This window comes from Vulpes vulpes, chromosome X, assembly GCF_048418805.1.
Source record: "Vulpes vulpes isolate BD-2025 chromosome X, VulVul3, whole genome shotgun sequence".
Lineage (NCBI taxonomy): Eukaryota > Metazoa > Chordata > Mammalia > Carnivora > Canidae > Vulpes > Vulpes vulpes.
Window position 1 is genome coordinate 13,767,366 of NC_132796.1, and position 25,487 is coordinate 13,792,852.

The window sequence follows — 25,487 nt, forward strand, 5'->3', positions numbered from 1 at the left end:
GACAATCTTTGAGTCCTCACTAACAATTGAATATTCAACTGGGATTTTCTCGGTTTTTAACATGAGCCTTTTGAGATGTATCTAAATAAACACAACCCACTCCAAAGCCCCAAATCCATACTTGTTACTGATAGCCCCACAGTTCAGACCCTGGCCCATCTGCACCAGGCCACTGGCTTAAATTCACCCTAGGAGGACAGAGCATCTGGAATTTGTTGCCCCTGAAATAGCAGTTTGCTTGGTCTCTGTGGATTTGCAGAGCACCCTACCACAGAGAGCACTCGTATTTCTGGAATGGGCTTCAGCCAATAACCAATAGCCGAAAAAGACCTGAGAGGGCATAGTGGTAAGCCGACAGTGGTGAGGGAGGTAAGAATCTGGCATGTCTGAATGTCACTTATCCCAGGTGGCTTTTGTTCTGGAAAGAACAAACCTTTACCTGGGTTGACAATAAAGGCAAATAAATGTTGTGCTTACCAAAGCTATTGGTTTGACACCTTGTGAAGGAAAAAATTTTTAAATAAGTCAGAACACTGACTGAAACTCATTCTTAAGTAAAATGAGATTCCCTGGTTGTGTTTAGGTACTAGCTGCTTATATAAACATCCCTGCCCTAATATTTAATTCCCTGCAGAAATGACAGAAGGGAACCCCATAACATCCCACTGAAAGAAGTCTGTCCCATATATACACAGGACTGAATCTATACCTTTGATTGAATTCACTGTCAACCTTTGGGAAACAGTCAGCTTAGAAGGTGATGTGAGTGTAATGAAATAATAAATGGTTCTCATTTATTACTGGAATGACCAGATTAGCCAGCTGTTTCTGCAGTGGGTGAAATTCTGTCACAAATGCCCCTTCCTGATGTTGATCTATTGGTAGAACAAGTAAGCTGATCCTATGTGTGACTTGGACCATTGCTTGGGCTCCAAACAGGTCTTAGGGCTGATGTCATTGACCCATTTGGTTTGCAGGTTGGTGGCATTTGTGTTTTAACCTCACTTTCTATTGCTGCATGGGTCTAAAGGTGTAAAAGAAAAACAATAAAAGCATTTCTTTACACTTCAAAGGCAGGATACAGCCCATTCCTTTCCTGATCATGTTCTTTTGCCAACTTGATCTGTCCTTGGTGTCTCTGACCAGTGAAGCTCTGCTTTGTGACTTTCAGAGTTGCTATCCAGGGCCAACAGGCACTTTGAAGGCACAAGCCCATGTGGGGTTGGGTGACTTGCTCTTGGGGCACTCAGAAGACATCTCAGCATGGGCTAGCCATAGACATTCCTGGGCACTAATCCATTGCCTGGGAGTTGGCACTGAAGAGAAATAGAGCACAGTGTGTTGGATGGAGGAGGGGCGGCTGCTGTTTTCACTGGGTAGGTGACTTAGGGAGGTTTGTGTCAGGACAAAGAGTGACTGCTCATAGACTCCGAGAGATAATTTGGAGGTAGAATTCGGGAAGAAAGAGCAAAGGTAGAGAAAAAGCCAGCACTTAGAGGAGCAGGAAAATTGAGTCCTACTTAACGTGCCCTCCCGCTGTGGATGCTCCAAAGCAACCTGTAATTCAGCCTGACTTCTATGCATCTGGTTTTCAAGAATAAGCTTTTGCTAATGCTTACTATAAACTGAGAGGGTGGCTTCAGAGATGTTTTCTGAAGAACAAAAACTTTTGCAGATTATTTCCATAGTATACCAGTGTAGTGAACAACTTCAAATAACCTCATTCATTCATTCAGCAGACATTTATTGAACACTTATATATGCCTGATACTGTGTTTGGTGCTGAAATCTAGAGAAGAAATAGTATAAGCAACTACAGCCATGTATGGATAGTATTACCATATTGACTCAGGCCCCCCACCATTTCAGAAATGATCATAATTTGGGGAACGACTATATTTTGTGGTAGTCTAAATAACAGGTCTTCTAAGCAAACTGAAGGAGAAAAGGTGAAAGCATTGATCATTCCCCTACCTAAAATTACAAATGACTTAAAGGGCCATAAAAGCATCCACTAACATGATATAGCAATGAAAAGAGAATCCCACTTTAATGGGCAAATTAGGTATCAAACAAAACATTCACTTAAGAGCAAGCCTCTGATTGCACCGTTGCCATATGAGTTGAGGGAATGGGATCTACTGGAAGGAAAAGCGAATAGAAAATACAAAGGTAAATGGTAATACAATAGGGATCATGTTATAGGCCAAGAAAGGCCTGAATGAGTAGCCATGGTGAGACAGTGACTTCAGTGAATCAGTGTAGTGCAAGCTGCTAGAACAAATAATGCTCAATACCTCAATGGCTTAATAAAATTCAGGTTTATTCACAACTTGCAGAATATCTAAAGTTGGTTTGTCTTCATTGGTGGGTATCTCCTCTCCTAGCCAGAGTTCAAGGATTCAAGCTCCTTTTGTCTTATGAGTCTACCTAATCTTCAGTAGGTGGCTTCTAAGGTCTCAAGAATATGAAGGAGAATGTGTGGGAGGTCTTTATGGGTTGTGCAGAAGGTGGTGCAAATCACTTCTGTCCACATTCTACTGCTAGACCTCAACACATGGCCACACCCCACTGCAAGGAGGTTAGGAAATGTAGTCTAGTTTTGTGCCCAGGAAGAATAGGAAATGACTTTGAATAATCAGCTAGGCCAGACTGCCATGCTGAGCTAGAGGAAGAGGTCACTCCACTAAAGGTCAGTTGCATATGGACAGTGACCCTCTTACTCTCTTACCTTGGTATCTCTGATGCCTGGTGGTGAATCTCAGGCCTTATGGGTCATTAGCTATCCACTGTCCTTTCCTCCATGCCATGCATCCCACTAGCCTTGCTTTCTCTCACATCCCCCTCATCAAAGTGCTTATTACTACCTGATTACATCCTTCCTTATTAATATACTTTATTTCTGGTATTCTTCCTACCTGGATGTATGTTCCACAGGATAAGGATTGTGTATAATGTCCAGCACCATCTCCCAGTGGGATATATGTCCAGCACTATATCCCAGTGCCACAGTGTGTGGCACATTGCAGGTCCTTAATCACTAACTGTTCTATGAATGAATGAACCAACTGGTCCATGGGGGTCTTAAATGGCTTCATGGAGGAGGTGCAACTTGGGCTGCATCTGAATACAATTTATCTGGGAGGAAAGGGATCAGGGAAAGAAAGCTGATAAATTAAAAGGAGACAGAAAAAGCCCCAAGATATATAGATTGAACCATTTATAGAGTTGAGGCCCACATAGTTGAGCTCCTGTAACCTATAGGTCAATGTTCTAGACAGTTGCTTGGCTAGAGGATGCAAAAAATACACAATAAAGTCCACCTCTATCCTCAAACAGGTTATGCTGAGCTATGCTTTGGGGGCAACTAAGATACTTCTGCTTATATAGCAGATCCCTCATCCTGGCCACCAGGGCTTTCCACTGAACAACTTCAGTCTCCCTTTCTGGGATGACCATTCTTCCCACATAGACATCTGCTCCTGTGCGGAGTAGTGAGCAGAGTTAGAAAGTAGGATATTGAGGCAGAAAGTAGTGTGGGGCTTTGGAATCAGATGTACTCACTTCAAGTCCTAGGTCTAGCATTTAGAACTTTGGGCCCTTGGGCAAGTTTCTTAACATCTCTGCGCCTATTCAGTAAATTGCAGATAATCAATTGTGCTTCCTGGGTTTATTGTGGGAACCAAATGAGATTACCTCTATTAAGAGCCTAACCAAGTGCCCGGTTCACACATATGCTCACTAAGTGGTGGCGTCTCCTCCCCTTGATGGCCGCTAACCCTTCCCTCCCACCTGCCCTGCTTCACAAACTCCTGGTCCAGCTGCAGAGAGCTGCTCCTGGGACTCACAACGATTCTTTCCAACCTGGGTTGTCTTATAGGAACTGCCAGTATTCAAATCCTTTTTACCACAAAAATGGAGATTATATGTAGTTCTCCTCCAGCATTTTCCAACCTCACTGCTAATCTTATCCATTGGCCTCCTCCCACTTCATACCTCTTCCCCATACCCCTTCCTGAGCCACAGAGCATTTCCGTTGAAACTGCATGGCATTCTGTGCCTCTCTCAGGGTACACATGTGATCCCACATGGGATTATCATCTAATCTGTTTAATGTGGCTACTAGGTTATAAATTCTCAAGGGCACCAATGGTTTCTCTTTCTCCTTAAAGTGCATCTGCACAATACCTTGAACTTAATAAGAGGTGACACATTCTGTTTCCCAGACCCAAGTGTGATTAGACAGGGACTCCAGTATACTTTGAGACACTTGGGTTGAGATCTTCTGGTAAGCCTCTGAACCATGTCAGCCAGCACTGGGCCCAAGGCCCTAGTCCTTTAATGGGACCCTCTAGAATCAGTTGCCTGCTATAACTTTTTTCTCTCTTCTCTCACTTCTGACTGCCTCCTTAGTAAATCAACCTGAGAAGAGAAACAAAACAAATTCCTTGAACCTGGGAGGGAGAAATAAGGTGTCATTTATCTATTTTGAAAGATTATTGAAGTTTTTGGATCCTAATTTGCTTATTTAAGAGCTATAAAGTTGAACCATATGCAATTAACAATATCCAACCAACTATTTTATCAGTTTCATATGCTTCAGCCTAGTCTTGATATTTGGGCTTATTTGGAGTTATTCATAGGTGAAGTGGTGATCCCTGTGTGTGGTCCACTCTCCCAAATGCTTGGTAGGGAGATCCCCAGAGAGGCTATGCATAGCTTCTGATGGGCCTGTGGCCTTCAGTAGGTTCTGTCATTGCTTATGGAGTTTCTATCATAGGCTCTGGATTCAAAAATGGCTAGTTCATTTCCCTTTTCCCTGCAGGTGCCAACATATGTGTTTGATCTCTGGGATAAATGCCAAGACCTCCAGGCTTGAGTTTTCAAGTCTTCTGGAGATCAAAGGCTCTCCTCATCACCACATGGGTTCCTCTGTGCTGTTATTCAACAAAGCCAATCCAGCTCCTCCAAGGGCCAATGGCAGAGTTCCCAAGAGAGAAGGGAGGAAGAGAAGGAACTCCCAGATTTCTAAATATTGCAACCCATGGGGCAGATGAGTAGAAGGGCAAGAAGGCTGTATGTTTTTCTCAAATAAGCTACAAACTAACAATACAGAAACTTTAGATAGATTCCCCTATTTAAGAACTGGATCTACCTGTATAGGTTAGCCAGGAGCCTCTCAGTTTTCTTTTTATACACTCATAGAATATACAGGACCTTCACAATCATTGTATTCAACACCTTCAATCATTTCATGTGACTTTTAAACAAAGCACTCCATTTCCAGTAGAAAATATCCTAAAGATAAAAGAAAAACATAAAGAAACCTAAAACGGAATTCAGTTGTCTTATTGTAGTCATTTTGAGACTATTCAAACAAGAAATTGTGCCACTGTCATTAAGAATCAAGATTTTCAGCATAAGAGAAAAGAGATCAATTATAAAATCAAGACAGTTAAATTAAAACCTATAATCTTAGATTTGAATTAGAAATAGCAGTTTGAACTCATGATTTAGCTTCACCTTCTAAAACTTACATATTCTCTAGCTCTGTTGAAGAAGTGTGGAGTCAATGACAACCCAGCAACAGTGAATCCCCCCGGCATGCAGAATGTGGTCTCTTAAAGCTCTCCCTTTGAGGAGAGCCAGGGCTTCTTGGAGAAAGGGCTAATTCCAGGTCTGGAGCAGCAAATATGCAAGATGAACCTGACATACCTTATCATACCTGAAACTCTGACAGAGGAGGAAACAGACCTTGAGAGGCCCAAGTCAATGCCACACAGGAGGCAGGACCCTGGGGATAACGAGGGTGCCTGGTCCACACCCTTGCAGAAGGCAGCCTCCTCGAGACAGGCCTCCAAGCCAAAGCTCTCTCAGCTGATGTTCCTACTAGAATCCAGAGCTGTCTGACCAGTCTTCCTCACTGCTACACTTTAGGGATTTTGACAACAGATCCATTTTGAGCTATTTTGGCATTGGGGAGCTTTTAAAATTAGCAGCACAATCAAGACATCCCATATTTGAAATGCACATGTTTATGTGCGGTGAGGATTACATTCCTAAATCCCCCAAGACTATTGGTACTCTGACCATATTCCCTCACTCTTATCACTTCAGTGCACAGAAGCCTGATTTATAGCTCCTAGGAACTGCATTTGTTGTTTGAGGGCTTTCTCTGGCCAGGGAGCCTGCTTTTCTAGAAGTACCAGGGAAATATTGCTCTGGTGCCTAGGCAACCTTCAACCAATGACTGACAGGAATTGGTAGATAAATACTCCCAACTCCCTCGCCTCTACAGTGCGTGTTCACCAGCTCCCAAAGGATATAGCCCCGGTTACCCATAGTGCTCCCTTTATCAGTTTTCTTCCCTTTCTTTTCTCACTTCCCCCAATACCTCCTATTGGTGGCGCCCTAGAATTACCTCCGAAATAAACCTGGACCTGAATCTTTGTCTCAACGCCTGTTGTGGGGAAACCCAAACTCTTCATTCTCTGAGTCTGTCTTTCAAGGGCAAATAAAGAGGGAAAGAGCCACTATCCATGGAGAGTGGGCCTCTCTCAGTATCACAGCGTACTCAGCTAGACTAAGGCTAACCAAGTCATAAGAGAACACATCTTCTCTGATCAGACTCAATATATCATGCAGTAAGTGTTCTCCACTCATACAGCTCATACCTTGTCTTTTATAGAGAGCATAGAATTCATTATAAATGTCTAGGCTTTTGGAGTGGAAAGGTCCTTGGAAAAGAATTTCTTTTGGCTTGCAGGCTCATGGATTTATAGCTTCTTTGTTGGCCCAATAAAGGGCATTACTTCTCCTCTATCTACAGAAATACTAATTAGCAAATAATAATTCTAAGTAAGTGCACTGGAGGTGGTATGTGGGGCCTTTTGAAGTATTTTTAAATTTTCCATTGTCACTGATGATCTCTAAGTAAATTTTAAGAGCCTAATCTCTACCTAGGAGAAGAGATTTATTAGCATATAGAATTGGGTATCACATGCTAAATACCTTATTGCTTCACAATTTAAATAAGCCAAGGGCATCTGTCCAAGAAGACAAGGGACTCCATGTACCATATTGAAAATAGAACCCTTTCCTCTAACATCCAGTAGCTGTGTGCAGTGTCTCCTGAAACAGAAGGGTGACTTTCACATGCTTTTTCTGACCTGCCTCTCCCATTCCAGCTCCACTTTCTTCCCTGGAATGTCAAAGGTACCCATGTTCATGACATCTCATCTGTAGTTTGAGCATAAATAAAGGGACTTTAAAACCCCATATTCATCTTTGTGGGCAGCGTGCCTTCTTTCCTCTCCATTTTCCTGTTTGAATTTCAAGGAAAACAGAGTACCTACCAAAGGATGATACTTGTGGTCTTCCCTGCAACCAACCTCATCTGGTTCTTTGCAAATAGTGAAAACAGATTTGTGACATTCACTCTTTTCTAAATCTTGGCAGTATTTCTTAACTTTCCATTTGGTTCTCCTGAAAGATCAACTTCCTTATTTCTGATCAGTGTTATTCTTTCTCTACTGAAACCTGTTTGCAAACTTGTAAAACTACCCTTGTGTCTTTAAAGGGGTGTGAGGCTGGTGAAACAAGTGTTGAGCCAAGCTCTCATCCCTGCCCCCTCTGATTTAAGCTCAGGCACGCACGCCTTGAAAACTGGAACAAATGTGTCACCTCTTAGTGATGGGCTGGTCATTTTCAGTCCAGGTTGCTGGAAATGAAGCACTTTACTACTAAGAACATGACGTCCTTTCTGGCAAAGCTAACCTTGAGGTTGACCTAATTATTAAATTGAGCTATTCAGATAGTTTTTGTAGAGCAAAACAGTTGAATACCACTAATTTCGTATTATTCACCCTAATGCCTTGTTGTTAGTCTCTCATTCCTTAAACTAGTGCTGCTCGATATGTGGTCTGCTGACTGGCAGCGCCAACCTCCCAGGGGAACTTGTTTTCAGCTCACGTGGCTGAAGTGCTTCTGGAATCCTAAAATAAAAATGGCCGATTCCTTAGAGAACAGATGAGAAGTGTTTTGGGTTTTTGTTTTGTTTTGGAAGTATACCATGACAGATGTAATGGGTAGCAAATAATGACCAGGAGAGATGAAGGGTGAAGTAGCCAGGATGGCACAGGAGGAAGAGTTGCCAAGGGAAGCGTATCAGTCAGGAGACCTGACCTTTGGTTTTGCCTCTGCCAAAAATCAGCTCTGTGATCTTGGGTCAAATCTTTGAATCTTGATTTCCTCATTAGTACATGAGAGGGGTGGCCTAAACAGTAGCTTTCAGTGTGTTGACTGCTATCCAGAGCCAGAAACACATTTTTACCAGCATGCACACACATGTGACAGAAACAATAGCTTCACAAAACAATACTTACTACATGCAATGCATTTTGGTATTTTCTATTCTACTGTATTCTATTTTGTTGTTTAAAAAATACTAGTCTTGACCTGCTGAATGGATTTCACGGTCCACTAATAAGTCATGCCCTATGGTCTGAAAAAACACAAAACTCCATAATTTCCGAGGTACCTTCCAGCAGTAGAATTCAATGACTCCGTTAGATGCCTAAAGGAATTTTCTTAAAACAATAGCTGAGCTGGAACAGATGGCTATGTGCTTACATTCTGGAGGAAGTGCACAGTGTAGAACATGGGAGCAGAGTGACCTAAAGATAAACACGTAAATTATAAACCGCTTCCGAGAATGTATAGTGCTGCAGCTCTGAAAGCAATGTGGACAATTAGCATCTCCAAGTCATTACACTGAATGCTGCCCCAGTAAACCAGTACCAGACACTGGGGACATGCAACCTGTCAGAGAGACCACAGCCTCAGGTTGTGGGCAGCCTTCTTTCTAGTTTCCAGATTGTAAGGGCTCTGCCCCAAAGAATGATCTCTAGTGGCCTCATCTTTGTTTATACTTCACTCACCAAGACAGGCAAATAAAGAAACAAGAAACTTCGTGAGCTCCAGACTTTTTCCTCTTTTGAACTGTGACCCCAATCATGGCCTCTTGGTCTTCTTTTGTTACCAGTATAGGAAATGGAACTATATGTAGTGAGCAGGGACATGGCAAGGGCATTATCATTTCACTGCACTCTCAGAGCCACTCCAAGAAGGCAAGGCTCTAAGATTCCCACTTCACAGAGGAGGGCACAGAGGCCCAAAGAGTTTAGTCATTTGTTCTGGATCCACTGCTACTGTGATAAACCTCCATCTTTCTGGCCCAGAGTTCAGGGTCTTAGCATCCTGCCATTGCTTGAATGCAGAGTCCTTCTGGATGGATGATGCAACCTCACTTACTCTGATGACTGGTAGAAAACAGAAGCATAAACAGAGCAGGACAGGACTCAGTTGTAAAGAGTCCAAACCCTCATTTGTAAAGATGAGGAACTGGATCCTGGGAAGTTTCCATGACTTGCACGAGGGTACCGAACTGCAAGTAGAACCAATGCCTCTAGTGATCTTTCCATGGGATGTCAGACATGAAGACAGCAACAACAGTAGTAGCAATAATTAACAGTACTCCTAATATGAAGGATTGTTTTGTTATAGAAGTTGGGGCAATATCTCTAAGGGAAAAAATCACTCTAGATCCTTTTAGCGTATAAATAAATACACAGACATGTTCTGTGCTGTGGGTGCTGGAATGTTTCAGGATGCTGGAACTTACCAGAAAACCTAGATTTTTCTGATGCTAAGGGGTCCACGTTGGATGCTTTGTTCACAGGGGTGAACAAGTCTGAATTATTGTGGTTTTATAGAAAAGGCAGTCCATCAGGGACAGACTGGGAACCTGGCTCTTGGATCAGGCTGCTCTACAAGTGGCAGGAGCCTTGGTGCTCCTTATCCTGCTCTCTCCTCCACACTGCCAAGCAGAGTGGGCAAGGGGCTGGTTACCAAGGAAGAAAGGGCAGACAGGAATGAATGGTTGCACTAGGTGAAATCCCAACCCTCCCTACCTTCTGAACAGATCTGAGAGCTCAGGCAGCTGCAAGAAAGGCCCTGAGTAGATTTTTGTTTTGCTTACCGAGCTGATGATGGCTGAGGATTGGCTTCAGCATAGCAGGGACCTGGGGGACAAACTGGTGACATATCTGTGACACTGACTCTTTCAGATGCTCATTAATGTATTAATGTGCTAACACATTCCCTGCTGCTTTCTGTCACAGGGCATCAGAATGGAGGGTTTGTGGAGAGAAGTGTTCCTTGCAAGGAATTCTTGTCATGGGGTGGGTGTGATGGATAGAAGGGAAGGAAGGAAGGTTAGTTAGGTGGATGTGGGTAGTCTGACCTGTGGGCACTCTAAGAACATTTAAAAATCCAAAAGCCAATTCCATTTCTGAATCCGTTTGCACATCTTTCTGAAATTTTCACTACACAATAGCATTCAGACATTGATTTCAGCTGCCACCTTACTCCTTTTAAATTCTGGAAAGCCTGAGGGAAGGAAGAAGGGATAGCCCATGGAGAAAGCCAGAGTGGCAGGGGTGGAGACTTGAGGTACAGAGGCTTGGAAGGCAGGCCAAGGATAAGCATTTTGGATTCCTCTTTGGGCTAATGAAGCTTTAAGGGAGTGAGACGTTCATGAGACCAGCCCAGAGAAGGCAGTATTAATAAGTACCAACCCTGGTAGGACAGGAGAAGCTTAGGGCAAGATTCTAATTCCCCCCTGATTTTTACCCCTTCACAACAGTTCCTAAACATGAGCTTCCTCCTGTTCTTAGAAATGGGCCTGGCCTTTTCAGGAGAGTTGCAGCCACTAGTTTTCCTCAACTTCCAAGTCAGTTCATTTCAGGTGAACCCAGTGACCAGATCTGTGCTTTCAATACATCACTATGAATCAAGGTGTAGACAATTCCATTATATCCAGAGTTTGACAGGGGAATGAACTAAGTTCAGTCTATAAAGACTTTCTCCTGCCCTGTGGACATTTCCTATAATGGTTTTCTCTTTCAGCATTTTGGGTTTATGGTGTCTGTATTTCTGGAATATGACAAATCTCCTGGGTACTTTCTGAAAGATTCATTCAGTTCTTGGCTATACCCAGTCCTATGGATGATGCAGATAGTAGCAGTTCTGAATCTTTTATTTTGATTTTGAGAAGCACTAGATATTTTTTATGTGGCAGACAGCCTACTCTACACCCGCCCCCAATCAGCCTTACTTTAGGCAAACATTTGAGTATTGGTTTGGGAAAGAGCAGCAGCAGCTTAGAAGCCAAACAGAGATGGTTTCTAGTCCCAGATCATCCATGGGCCAGGTGTATGAGACTTTGGAAACTGATGTACTTTCTCTGATGTCTGTTTCCTTAGCTGTAAAATGGGAGCAGTACTTTCATCTTTGGGTTGTGTGAAGATACCATGAATGTAATACCTGATATGCAGGTTAGCATGTGGCCAGAGCTCTCTCTGAAAGCCTATAGTTAGACAGGAGAAATGATACATACAAATAACCTTTTTTCTGCTGTAGGGGTTAAAATGAGACATAGAGCCCTATTTCCTATTGTAGTCCATGCCATTATCTACCCCTTTTTTGAAGAGTAATAACAAAGGAAGAAGACAAGTACTAGACAAGGCAAGCAACTGGTGCTGGGGAAGCAGGTAAAATAGTGGGAGGGTGTATTAATGTTCTATTACTACATAACAACATATCACAGATTTAGCAGCTTAAAATACCACCCATTTATTATCTTGCAGGTCTGGGGTCTGGACACAGTTTCACTGGGTCCTCTCCCCAGGGTCCTACCGAGCTACAATCAAGGCTTTGGTTGGGGCTGAGTTCTCATCTGAGCCCTGGGGGCTTCTCCCAAGCTCAGTGGTTGTTGGCAAAATGCATTTCCTTAAATTGTAGGACTAAGGACCTCAGGTTCTAGAGGTTGTCCCCCGTTACTTGCCACACAGCCTTCTCTACAGTGTGGCAGTCTGTCTTCAGGGCTAGCAAGAGAAAGTCTTTGCTGCTTCTTGTCTTGTTTTTTTTTTTTTTCTTTAAGAACTCAGCTGATTAGGCCAGATACACTCAACAAAATTATCTCCCTTTTGATTAACTCAAAGTCAACAGAGTAAGGATCTTAAAATCCCCATTGCCTGTCTTCTCATGTTTGTACCCTGTGTGGTCCCCCACAACCCTGAGTATAGGCAATGTAATTCACAGGGTACATACATGAGAGGACAGGAATCTTGGGGGCTATCCTAGAATTCTGCCTCCCACAGGGTGGGGGCAGGGGTCTTGATGTATCCAAATAAGCAGAGGAGAAACCTTATTGCTGCTCTTTGTGTCATTTTTATGAGAACAAACATCACTGGGAGTCCTAAGACCACTAGCTTCCAAGGCTGAGCCACAGTGTAATTGTTAGGGAAGAAAGGGGGACATGGTGAGCCTGAAGATGTGGGACAGCTTTGAAATAAATGGCAGTGGTGCAATGAATTTATGAATGAGTGTATTCAGCTTTCGTTGAACTGTTACTTAGAGAAAGGAATAAATTTTAAGAAGGAAAATGGGAGTTTTCCCCTGGAAGAGCAGCATTAGTGCCTGTATGTCTGCCTCCAGTGGACACATAATACTAGTTAATGCTCTGTAACCAAAGGACAAAACTGAAAGCAAAAGGATTAAAGAGTTTTCCTTCCCTTCTCCGTCTAAGAGATAAACACAATTGTGGCAACTGATGAGTGAAATGTTCACCTGCTAATGCATGGCAGAAATCCATTATAGCTTCTCAGCAGATAAAGAAAAAGACTGGATGGGGAGAGGTGAGAATTCCTAGTCCTGAGGCTGTCACTGAGAGAGCTGGTTCTTCCCAGGAACCATGACTTGGCTGCCTGTGCTGGAACTCCTGTGTTAGTCTTTGCATCTGCGAATCCACAGTCATGAGCAGCAGGCAGAGTTTTGCAGCCCAGAAACTCAGCACTGGCTTGCCCAGTAGGCACAGTAAGAATGTCTTTAGGGCATTAGCAAAGCAGTGGTATCAAAGAATGCTTTTTTCAAATAACTTAATATTTGATAATGAGGAAAGAATTTTACAGAATTTCTTTACACTTATTTTATGATTGCTAATGTATGCTTTAACTTGGGGTTACCTATTGTAGAAAGGTGGAGATGGAGGAGTGGAGACTGATCTTTTTGGTGATAGGGCCTTTAGAAGTGTAGAGGTCTTAGACAATGTGAGTGATCTAATAGTAGAACATAGGAGTCAGCCAGAGGACTCTTCTCCCAACCTACTGCTTCCAGGCACAATCCCATCGAAACCATTTTGCACAGAACCAGAGAACATACACTCCAGGAGGGCAAGAATTCCTGCGTGTTTTGTTCTGCGTTACATGGCAGCACTGTGCCTAGGACATAAGAGCTATTTGGAAAACATTCCAGGTTGTGGATAGATGTTTCCATTTTTGGCAGTTTCATCCCACTGCCCATCATGTTGCCCATCTCCCTTCCTTCACATAAGATTCCAGGGCACCATGAGATAACACTTTCTGTTTCTCACAGATACCTCATGATAAAAAATAATCTGAGGGCACTTTTCAAATATATAGATTACTAGGGCCTCTGTAGGAAATTCTGGTTCAGGAAGTCTAGGCTGGAGCCCAGTCATCTGTGTTTTTGACAAGCACTTCTGATGAGTTGTTTCTTCAGATGAACACTGAGATAAATAGCAGGAGCTCATCTCTTCCCCATACTAAGATTAAGGAACCATGGCCACTTGACCTGGTTTCTGAGGGGCTATCAAAAGTTAACATCCTAAAGTTCTGGTCATTGGTGCTGTGGGAATGAGGGACTATAAAAGTCTTCTAGTCTATCCCCAAGTCACCTGGGCTCAGCCCTGAACCCTGGTTCTTTCTTTCCTGAAGGGATAGGCCCAGGAGAGGAGGTGCTCAGGAGACCCTCTGCTCCTGGAACTGCCCAACTTCTTGGCCTCTTCTTTTCCCCAGGCAAGCTCTCTATTCAGTACCTTCTCCCAGCTGTCACTAGCACATGAATTCCCACCCACCTCTGCTAAGTTTGATAATGACTTTTGCCCTGTTAGATGGCAGCTGACCTCGGCAGCCAGGCAGGGGCTGATTTTTTAGTCTTGGTCACTGAACCAGAGCATTCCTCTGAGGATAGCTAAACAAAGCCTCTGTCTTAGCAATCTTCACTACTTGACTCAGGAGAGAAGGGAGGCTCTGATCTAGATATGGCCTGGCCCTTTCTACCTCAAGGCCTCCCACGCCTCATGTTAGGCCTAAAGAGACTGATTTCTCTCTTAGTGATTCCTCCTAGGTTTTCTTGTCCCCAGAACTCAGTGACCCCTGACTAGTTCACCAAGCACTTATGGTTTCCAAGGAAAGGGCTAAGGTTATAGAGTAACTCAAGGAAGAAAAGTTGCTGCCTTTATGTTTGGCCCCATAGAACTCTGCCCTAAAAATACTCTCCCCTATCCAGGAAGATAATCCTGGGATCTCTAACCCTTGGGCCTGAATTCTTCTTAGATATTAAACACCAAAGAAGAAAAAAATCTAGGTCAAAGGGAGTAATCTCCTTTGTAGCTGAAGGTAAGAGAATATAAGGGTATTCATGATTATGATTGTCCAAAAGAATAGCTACTTATAGCTATTTAAACTTAAATTTTTAAAAAATTAAAAATTAAAATTGTTTAATAGCCAATGTGGCTAGTGGCTACCACACTGGATGGCACAGCTAATAGAGCATTTCATCATCCCAGAAATTTCTGTTGCATGGCACTGTTTTATAGGTATGGCACTGTTCCCTTGACCCTGTACATGTGATAATTCTTTAGCATCTTTGGAAACATGTCTGTTTCTATTGGTGGTCCTTGTGATTTTGATGCATTATTCTAGAAAAAGAAAGACTACTGAAGACTGCATTAGAAAAGAAAACCAAGGGATACTTGGGTGGCTCAGTCGGTTAAGTGTCCAACTCTTGATTTTTGGGTCAGGTCATGCTCTTAGGGTTGTGGCTCAAGCCCTGTGTTGGGCTCTGTACTGAGCATAGAGCCTGTGTAAGATATTCTCCTTCCTTTGTCCCCCTCTCCACAACCCCACTAGCACACATGCTCATTTTCTCTCTCAAAAAATAAAAGAAAAATTAAAGAAAAGAAAACCAAAACTAATTGCCATAAATGCACTACTGGCTAGGGGGAGAGGGGATTAATTATCAAAAGATTGCATCTTCCCCAGTTTTCTTCTATTTCCTTTCTACAAAAGTATCTTCCCTCCTTTTCCGTTTGTTTTTATGCTTTATCTGTGGAGTAGCTTGTTCTGTGTAAGGCTTCCCAAAGTGAAATGGTAAACCAGACTTCAAAAAGAAAAGGATTGGAGAAGAACCAAGACTCTTTGGGGTACAGGAATAAGCTGTTGGGCAGAACATGTTCAAATCATCCACTTGGGAAAAGAAGGAAAGAAGCAGAAGGAGACAATGAGACTGGGAGGAGCAGGGGTCTGTTTGGGATAGCAGGTCTGGCAGGTAAAGCACTCTGGGCCAGTTCTTACCATTCCTGAGGCTGGCAAGCTGCCCAAGTGTTCCTCTGTGTAGTAATTTCCTAACCAGAATCTTCCTGCCTAGGACCAGCTCCTCCCATGAGAATTCTTCTGAAGATAAATTTATCTGAGGATCACTCATAGGTGATCCCCATCCTAGGCTCAGTATGTACATGAAGACCGAGGGTGTATTTTGGGGAACGAGGCCTCTTTCCCTGATGTCTTGCATGCATTACAAGGACAGTACCCTTCTCCTCACCTGCACTGTCTGTGGTTTCCTCACTTAACACCCAGTACCCCTGTAATGGGTACTTCAGTGCTTGTCCTCTTCCCCAGATGAAACTAAGGAAACTGAGCAATGCTTCGAAAGATGGCAGGCTATGGAGTTGGCAGGTTGGAGGGCAGGATAAGGTGAAATAGTAAGGGTTGGGGGCCAGGGGTTAGAGGAGACAGAAAGCAGAGCAAGGGAGTTGCAAAGTTCAGGTGGGCATCAGGAGCAGGTGTGCAGAACTATAATTCTGAGGCTCTGTGGCCAAAAGACTGGAATTAGGGTGACCTTTTTGACTCACAGTCAAGGCTTTTCTCTGCATTCCTGGAAGGCAGGACCACTCCCCCTCTCCAGTCCCACTCCCAAGCATGGATGGCCAAGAGTCTGTCCAGGTTGATGCGCGACTGTGTCACAGAGTACAAAGAGGTGTTGAAAGAAAGCTGATCACAGGCAGATGGTTGGTGTCCTGGGGTCTCCCATCCCTTAAATTGGGGGCAAAGGCTGTTTCTTTCCATACCATAAGCTACAAACCTTTCTCCAGCCTTGAGTGCGTTCTTACTGTGAATGCAGCTCTCTGGACTTGCACTCCACCCGGCCTCCAGCCCTGTTCCCCACCCCAGGGTCTGCCAGATGCACAGTTTAAAGCTTGTGATGTATAATGCCCCATTTCTATCTTTGTCTTGCAGCTGTATCCAACCTGGACATTGAGAGTAAGCTGAGTGTATACTACCGTGCACCATGGCACCAGCAGAGAAACATCTTCCTCCCAGCCACAAGGCCACCCTGCGTGGAGGAACTGCATCGCCATGCCCGGCAGAGCCTGCAAGCCCTGCGCAGAGGTAACTGATCATGGGCTTGGGGGGCTTTTCAGGGAGAGAACTCAGAGCCTGTCCCATCTAGGGGCTGTTCTCCATCCCATCGGTTCCAGCACCTCCTGTTGTTATAGCAAGTACTTTAAAATGCTCCCTTTTTCACACTGAAATGAAATTCATGGGTAATATACCTGTTTATACACATAATAGAAATAGCACCATGGTCTAAATATGAGAATTTAAAAGGAAAATGATCTATAATATTTGTAATATACAAATGCCTAGGAATGACTACACTAGAAGACAACCAGAACTTCCCTCAGGGGATGTGCTCCTGTTGAGAACCAGTGGTCTGGACCATTCTATAGCAGAGCACTTGGAGGCCTAGAGAGGTCAGAAAACTTGCTCAGGGTAACAGGCAGCCCATTAGGTGGAGTGCCAAGACCCAGATCCAGGCCTCCAGACCTTCAGCCAGAGCTTTTTTCCTCCTCACCATACACTGTGTCCTAGGAAAATAAATATTTCTATTTCTCTTTCTCTCACAGTCCTGAGAAAGCCAGAGATTGGCATACAGCAGGCAAGGTAGAAGATAACAGCCTTCTCTTACTTTTCAGTGACTTAAAACCACTGTAGTTAGGACAAGGAGATTAAAAACGCATCACCCTTTTAGAGCCCCCTAAGTTGGGTATCAGAAGTTGGCACGCCAGCTTTTTTGGCCTTTAGATTTTTGCTGTAGAGACAGATGGTATCTGTACATTGAATGTCTTTGTTCTGAATCCCCTGTGCTCCTTTAAGGAAGGGTATTTTCCAAAGGTATTACAATTCAAATAAAACATCTTAACATCACTGTGAAGATGGAGAAAGGACACATTTGTTTTCAGCTTATTTTCTTCCATATGTTTATGGCTTCTCCCTTTCCCCATATCCCTAGTCTTTTCCCCCTTTAATGAAAGAATTAACCTACTAATATCCCTAATGCAAGTGCTTCTAAAAATTCCCCTTGAAAGGAGAGAAAATGAGTGGGAAAAATCAGAGAGGGTGGCAAAACACGAGAGACTCCTAACTGGGAAATGAACAAGGGGTAGTGGAAGGGAGGTGGGCAGGGGGATGAGGTGACTGGGTGACAGGGACTGAGGGGGGCACTTGACGAGATGAGCACTGGGCGTTATACTATATGTTGACAAATCGAACTCCAATAAAAATATACAAAAAAATAAAAAAATAAAAATTCCCCTTGATTATTGGTAGCAGATACTGTGACACTCGTAGTAAAGACTGATGACCAGTATTCTCTAGAATATCTCTGGCATTCTTACTATTCACTTCAATTTTTTAAAATTGAGTCACTTTGGGCAGCCCCGGTGGCTCAGCGGTTTAGTGCCGCCTTCAGCCTAGGGCGTGATCCTGGAGACCTGGGATCGAGTCCCACGTCAGGCTCCCTGCATGGAGCCTGCTTCTCCCTCTGCCTGTGTCTCTGCCTCTCTCTCTCTCTCTGTGTCTCTCATGAATAAATAAATAAAATCTTTTTAAAAATGACAAAAAAAAATAAAATAAATTGAGTCACTTCGATCTTATAGTTAGCTAAAAAGTCCTTCTTTACCAAATTTTTAAGGCAAGCCACCTTCTGGAAATCTTAATATATTCACCATTCCTTTGCAGCCTCGATTAGGCACTGTTCCCATAATAATGTCTTTTGCATCCTCACAGTCGTGCCACTTATAAGCTGATATCATCACTAACCTCTTGTAGGCCTGTCTTCTACCATTAATCCATGAGCAACTCAAGAGCTAGGATGATGTATTATTAATTTTTTTATTCAAATCACTTAACATGAACCTGACATAGAGTAGGTCCTCAATGAATGTATGTGTAAGTAAATCAAATTCTGTAGAAAACTGGTTGAGCATTGAGGGCATAGAATGATGACAGAGGAATTTGATCATTCTCACTAAATACCTTCTCTGATCCCATCATCAGAAAGCTTGAGTTACGTGAGCCCTTTAGACATAATTATTTTTATCCCTTTATTATTATTCATAAGTCATCCCTGATTAGATTTTTCCAGATTCAACCAGATAACATTAAGCTGCTTGTAAGCTATCACATTTCACTGTGTTGTCGGGTTTGGACTTAATGACAGAACTGAGGAACAGCAAGTGCCAATATCAATTTTCTCAGAACTTCCTCCTGGGGGCTGAGAGAGGGATATAAGGCCTCCTGGGGTTTGGGAAGGAAGACTGTGGAGCTGCATGTTGTCATCCATAGACTGGCTTTCTTTGAGGTTGTCTTAACAGCAAATCTTGGGTGTAGTAGTTTTAATAGCACTGCAGAGAGCCATAAACAGGAGTTATAGGCATCATAGAATTAAAAACATGCAGTGTGGAATTAAAATTAGAAAGCGACTTTTTTTTTTTTTTTTTAACCTTGTCCAAGAAACAGTAGCTTAGCGGTGCATTCATTAGAATACCACTTCTGCCATCTGGTGGTCATGTGTAATACCTACCAGACAGCGACCTTGCTCAGCAAATGCCGCAGTGAGCTTCCCTGGGGGTTCTCTATTTGGACAGCTGGAAGATCCTGGCTTCCACTAGGAGCGAGTGGCTAATGAAGCACAGACGAGCAAAGCTGTGGTGGCAGAAGTGCTGTGCTCCTTTTGAAGATGAGGCTAGAAGGAGAAAGCTAGAGTGGGGGGGGGGGGGCACTGAGATCAGAACCTAGAAACTGGCTGTTTTCAAGATCTGCTCCATAGCAAATCTCTCAACAAAGCCTACTGAGGCCCAAGCATTGTGCTAAACCTAGGATTCAGAGAGCAATAACAAATATTTGGTCCCTGTCCACAAGGAATGCCTGTCTAGTGAAGGAGACAGACAAGTAATCAGGTAATTTCAACACAGTGATATGGATGCTCAGAGGAAAGGCACTAAATCATGCTATGGAGCTTCAGAGAAGGCTACCCAGAGCAAGTTGCACCTCAGTGGATTTCAAATTATTTAGCATCTGATTCCTCTTTTTTCCCCCTTTTTCTTAGCAATTCTTTATACTCAGAGCCAATAATAGCTTTAAATGACACCATCATTTATGTTTGTAAGACAGGGAGAGATATTACTAAGTAGCTCTAAAGAGATATTTTTATTTTATATTTTCTTTCAAGTTTCAGGGCTGAGGTCTAAGTTCCAGTGGTCTAAAAGAATAAGGAGCAAGAGTCTGCACAGATGAATGTTCTCCCTACCACAATGCCAGAAAAAAAGTATTATTAGGGAGCCATTAATCTAGTGTGCCTCCTTCCAGCCTAGGGCAAATGAAAGAGAGAGATTTAAGAAAGTGTAGGAAGGGAGCAACTAAATGGGAAATTAAGTTGATGTCTCCCTACTGACTCCTGTCCTCCAACCTTTTCCTCACCAGTGATACCTGTATTCTACTCCTCATTAGGAATTTTAAAATGTAACTCTTACCTTACACTGTCCATTTAGAAAAGCCCACGTTTGCTTGTAAAGAAAAAAGAGGGTTGCACTGGAGGTAGGCACTTTGGCAAGGAAGACATTTATCTCAAAAGGTCTTTCTGATACAGACTGGCTATGGAGGCAGTTTAGCAAAGAGGACCTGTAAAGTGACTTTGTATCTTGGTCATATTGTGTGTGTGTGGGGGGGGGGGGGGTGGTGTCACAAGATCTCAGGCCCTGGGCATGAATGCGGGCTGGATTTTGCAGGCAGGGCGGCCATTAGTGTTGGCCCGTGTGTTAGGCAGGGTGAGCTCTGTAGCTCACGGAGGCACCCAGTTCGTAAACTGTGCTCTTCATGTCTGAGTGATTCTTGTTACCAAGGCAGGACCACTTCATCCCCCAAATAGAAACTTCTTGGCTTTCCCCAGGGGTAGCTTTATTCCTAAATCAGACAACTTTGATCCTTGGGATTCCCTTACTTTCTCTAGGAGCCTAGGATTTCAAAGCCCTCTGAGTGTTACAAATGACAAAGCTTAGATGGCTGCCATGGTGTGCCGGTCACTGGCTCTCTAGAAAAGAAAACATAGATAGATAAATGGATATATGATAGAAAGATAAATAAAAGCCCTGATTTGTAACACTCATTAATTTCTGTGATGTAAATACCTCCACCGTGGCCTCTTTCAAGCTACCAAGAGTTTAAAAACTGGCTTGCTGACTTCCTCAGCACAAAGCAGTCAGCACTTGTGAGCCAGTGTGAGCCAACTCCCGTCACCTCCTGGATGGCTGTGAGCACTTGTTCCTGCCACTCCCCAGGCCGTTCTGGCATGTCTGTGCCTACCATCCACTCCAGCATCAAAGGCAGCAAATCTTCCAGCATTGTTCTAGACTTTGAGGGGGGGGGTGGCTCATGTAGTTTTGAAATGAGGCATGCTGAAAATATACTGCTTTTTCCAAACTCAGAGTGAGCCATCTTGTACAAAGATTATGAGATGGACCCACTAAAATATAAGTGCCTGTCTTCATATTAATGTGAAGTAGAAGTTTAGTTTGAAATCATGCTGAAAATCTTATGTGGTATATAGGTGAGCCAGTTTAGCAAAAACTTACTTTTTCTAGCCTTTTGCTTACCCTCCCAAGGGGGAAAGAAAAATGGAAAATGCCAAGGATGTTTCTGTATTATTGCTTTTTCTACCCCCAGAACACCGGAGCCGAAGTGATCGCCGGGAGCAGAGAGCCGCTGCCCCCCTTTCTGTAGCAGCTCCTCCACTGCCAGCCTATCCACCAGCTCACAGCCAGAGGAGGCGTGAAGTTAAGGACCGGCACTTCTTAACGGTGAGCTTGGTGGCCAGCCAGAAGCCCTGGCCTTGCTCATCAGGAAGCATGAGTGGGTCTTGGGAATCCATTTCCTTCCTCCTAGTAGAGGAGGCTAGGCCACTTAAGAGAGCAAGTTATAGGCATTTGAGAAAGACTGGATTCTTTTTCCTCTTTCATTCATGCCTCTTTTGGGGAATAGAGTAGGGTTACAGAAGTATTTTTTTTTAGTTACCTGATTGCACAATGCAGAACAAGGCAATAATAATCAAGGGCTCTAAAATCAGGGGGAATATTTTGCTTCAAATACTAGTTTTTCTGCATATAAGCTGAAAGATTTAGGGCAAGTTGCTTCTTTGTCCTCAGTTCCCTCATCTGTAATATGGCGATATTAATAGCATCTAGCTCATCAACCTTGAGAGTTAAGAGAGATAAGGCATGGAAAGAATGTAGCATGGTGCCTGGCACAGAGTAAGACCTCAATTAATGTTAACTGTAACTGGTCAGGTGATAGTGTAGATGACTTGGTGGGGATGGAAAAATCACCATTTGAAGATGGGCGATGTCATTATCTTATGCTTCCCTATTCAATAAGGGAGGCTAGTTCTGCAGGGTAAGCAGTTATCGGTGTGTCTTCATCACTGCTGCTGATTTCAGCTTTCCCTGGGTGGATGTGGCTATACCCTAGCCCAAACCTCATGTATGAATTACAGATGAAGCTAAGCCCAGCTCGGAACACCTACAAATACCATCACCACAAGTGTGCTTTGTAAAGCCTTGGTGGGGATAGGTGAGCACTTTGTACCTCTGAGGAGGGCATCGCTCAAGGGAGGGGCTATGACTTCTGTGACCAAATCAGCCTATATGGCTGCAGGTATGGCTGGATCCCCTGTCATTACAGTTTGAGGCCCAAAGTCTAAAGAAGTTACAAGTGTGGGTCCAAGTTGAGGTTTTTCTTGAAATTAAGTTTGTATGTATAGTAATAAACCCTGCACCCTTATGGCTTTTACAATACACAAAATAGATGCAAAATATTTGGACTGCATGATGCCAAACATCCAGCTGAGAACAGGCTTCATCTAAATGAATCTGTGCTAGAACTATACATATCCAGACAAAACAGTGAATGACACTGAACAATACACAGATATTTTTTCCTACTTGTGGCTGCATGGTAGGCTCCATGTCCTTCAGGCTCATTGAGTCTACTCAGTGCCATGTCACACTCAACTACATTGCTGCAGTGCAGCCCAGGGATAAGAAAGGAAGGTGAGAGACTCTTAGGGCTTTATAGGTCTTTATATAGAGCACTTACACATGCTAGTGATTTGTTGTAAAAGCCCCTGCTTGACAAAAGTTCTTATTAATCTCAAATCTGCTTGCTAAAGCATTTGCTTTTAATGAGGCATTTTCTGCATAAAAATGCTAAAAATATTTTTCCATTCATTATAACATGTTTTGTGGTTCATTAAGTTGTTTTTTTCAGGAGGGTAGGTGGGAGAGAATAATGTTGAGCATTTACAGAAATGACATAAAAATATCACCATTTGTCATAATCTTCATAATTTTTAATAACATCTAAATACCAAAGTAGGCTATAGGAAAAAGCCTAAAATAATGAATAACAATGAGGGTGTTCCTTCATTTACCCAACAAATGTCAATAAGAGGAGGAGTCTAGATCATACTTATGTAAACCAGAAAGTGATCTTAAATGATAATACTTAAAATCTCCCCAATTACTTAGAAATACTGTTTCATTTATTTAATTGAGTTTGGGTCACCAATTTCACTGGAAGATTTTCCCATTCAAGTATGTCCCTTGGACCTGAAAGTGACTCAGAATAGAACACAGTTCTATGCACCAATCTTACAAGGGCTGATATTGCTGCAAGAAAAAAGGCTGCAATTATAGGGACAGGAAATTTGCCGCCAAATTGCTGGACAGACATTTTCTTAGCAATAGAAAAAAGCATTCATAATGAGATTCTGATACACAGTCTTCCACAACTCTGCAAACTGTTATACTGTAGTTTGGTCATTAATGGTACAGACTGTGAAATCAAACTGCCTGGATTTGAATACCAGCTCTACCATTTATTAGCTGTATGACCCTGAACAAGTTAATCATTTCAGTGTCTCAGGGATAATAGTACATTATAAATTTGAAACAAAGACTAAATGTGTTAATACATATAAATAGTACCTAATGCATAATAAGCACTCAACATGTATTAGACATCATGATCATTGTTAATAGCCAATCAATTTCATGACTTATCAGTGATCTAGTACTAAGATTATGAGTCTAACTAGGTTTATTTTTTTTTAATTTTTATTTACTTATGATAGTCACAGAGAGAGAGAGAGAGAGAAGCAGAGACACAGGCAAAGGGAAAAGCAGGCTCCATGCACCGGGAGCCCAATGTGGGATTCGATCCCAGGTCTCCAGGATCGCGCCTTGGGCCAAAGGTAGGCGCCAAACCGCTGCACCACCCAGGGATCCCTCTAACTAGGTTTAAAACCCAGCTCTACATTTTTTTTGGTTGTGTGATTTTGAAAAAGTTGAGTCCCAGTTTCTTCATCTGTAAAATGGGGATAATAACGTCAATTTTACAGGGTTGTTAAGATTTAATACAGTGTTATTTAAATATAATTAAATTGTATGTGTATGAAATATTGCCCAGTATAGTGCCTAAAACACACAAATATCTCAATCTATATTCATAATCACTTATAATCAAACTCTTTAACCATCAAATGAAAAGCCTATAACATATACTCCCATATAAGATTGGAGGAAGTATAAGTTGTTACACTCTTTCTAGAGGGCAATTTCCCAATATTTATCAAACTATAAGAGATTATATTATGCTAAGTGAAATAAGTCAGACAAACACCATATGATTTCACTTTAAAAACCAAAACAAATGAACAAACAGAAGCAGAAACAGATCCATAAACAAACTGATGGTTGCCAGAGGGGAGGGAAAGGGAAGATGGGCAAAATGGGTGAAGGGCAGTGGGAGGTAAAAGCTTCCATTCATTATGGAATGAGTAAGTCATGGGGATAAAAGCTGCAGCATAGGGAATATAGCCAATGGTATTGTAATAGTGTTGTATGGTGACAGATGGTAGCTACACTTTTGGTGAGCATTGCATAATGATTTGACACATCACTGTTGTACACCTGAAACTAATGTAACACTGTGTCTTAATTATACTTCAATAAAAAAATAAATAAAAGTGGCAAAAAAACCCTATAAGACGGGGTGCCTGGCTGGCTCATCAGTGGAGCATGAGTCTCTCAATCTTGGAGTTGTGGGTTTAAGCCTCACATTGGGTGTAGAGATTACTTAAAAAAATAAAATCTTTACCAAAAAAACCCTTTAAGATATTCATATCCTTTGATCTAGCAATTCTATGTCTAGGAATTTATCCTAAGACAATGCTAAGATTTATTCACTGGGATATTCATCAAAGTACTGTTTAGAACAGGAAAAATAGCTACAAATATCTTAAATATCCAAAGTAGGTACTTAATAACTTCTGATATATTCATAGGATAGACTATAATATCAAAAAGAGTGTTATAAAAGAATATTCAATGACATGGAAAATGTATATATTTTATTGGAGATTTTTAAATAGGGTATAAAATTGTGTATGGTATGAGCTCAAAAATATCTAGGAGTGTATATAGACATACATGCATAGTAAAAAAGGCTGTGAGGGTATATACCTGTGGTTCCTAAGCTGTGTGATGAGGTTCTCCAGGGCACTGTAGTGAAATCCTAAGGGTGCATTGGAATATTTTACATTTTCAAGAGGTACAGTGTCCTCTGTCTGTTTATATCTGGTGATGGCTCCAAGGTAGCCTCATAGCTCTTCCAAGTGGAAAGAGGATGAAGAGGATGCTTAGTTTCTTGCATGTAATTTAAATCAGAAGTTCTCCAAAAGGAACGCAAAGGAAACTTACCAGCCAATTTAACTTAAAACCCACTGTCAGCTGAAAATTCAAGGTTTATCTCACAATTTTAAAGCCCATCTGGGAATCCTCCTCCTTCAAGGGTAGCAAAGGAGATGATCTCAGGCCCAGATGGTTTTCCAGGGGAATTCTACTAAACCTTCCAAGTCCAGATAATTCCAATAATCTATAAATAGTTTCA

General features: G+C 42.5%; 1 protein-coding gene across 5 annotated transcripts in view; it reads left to right on the forward strand.

Moving 5' to 3' along the window:
- Positions 1-25,487, forward strand: part of NHS (NHS actin remodeling regulator) — a 344,407-nt gene that overhangs the window by 275,107 nt on the left and 43,813 nt on the right. For all 5 annotated transcript variants that reach the window (XR_011998236.1, XM_072744094.1, XM_072744095.1 and 2 more), the window contains exons 2-3: positions 16,440-16,592; positions 21,207-21,340. Coding sequence is in view for 4 of the 5 variants with exons in the window: in XM_072744094.1 (XP_072600195.1) it covers positions 16,440-16,592; positions 21,207-21,340 (287 nt within the window). In the remaining variant the exon portion in view is untranslated. The remainder of the gene's footprint in view (positions 1-16,439; positions 16,593-21,206; positions 21,341-25,487) is intronic.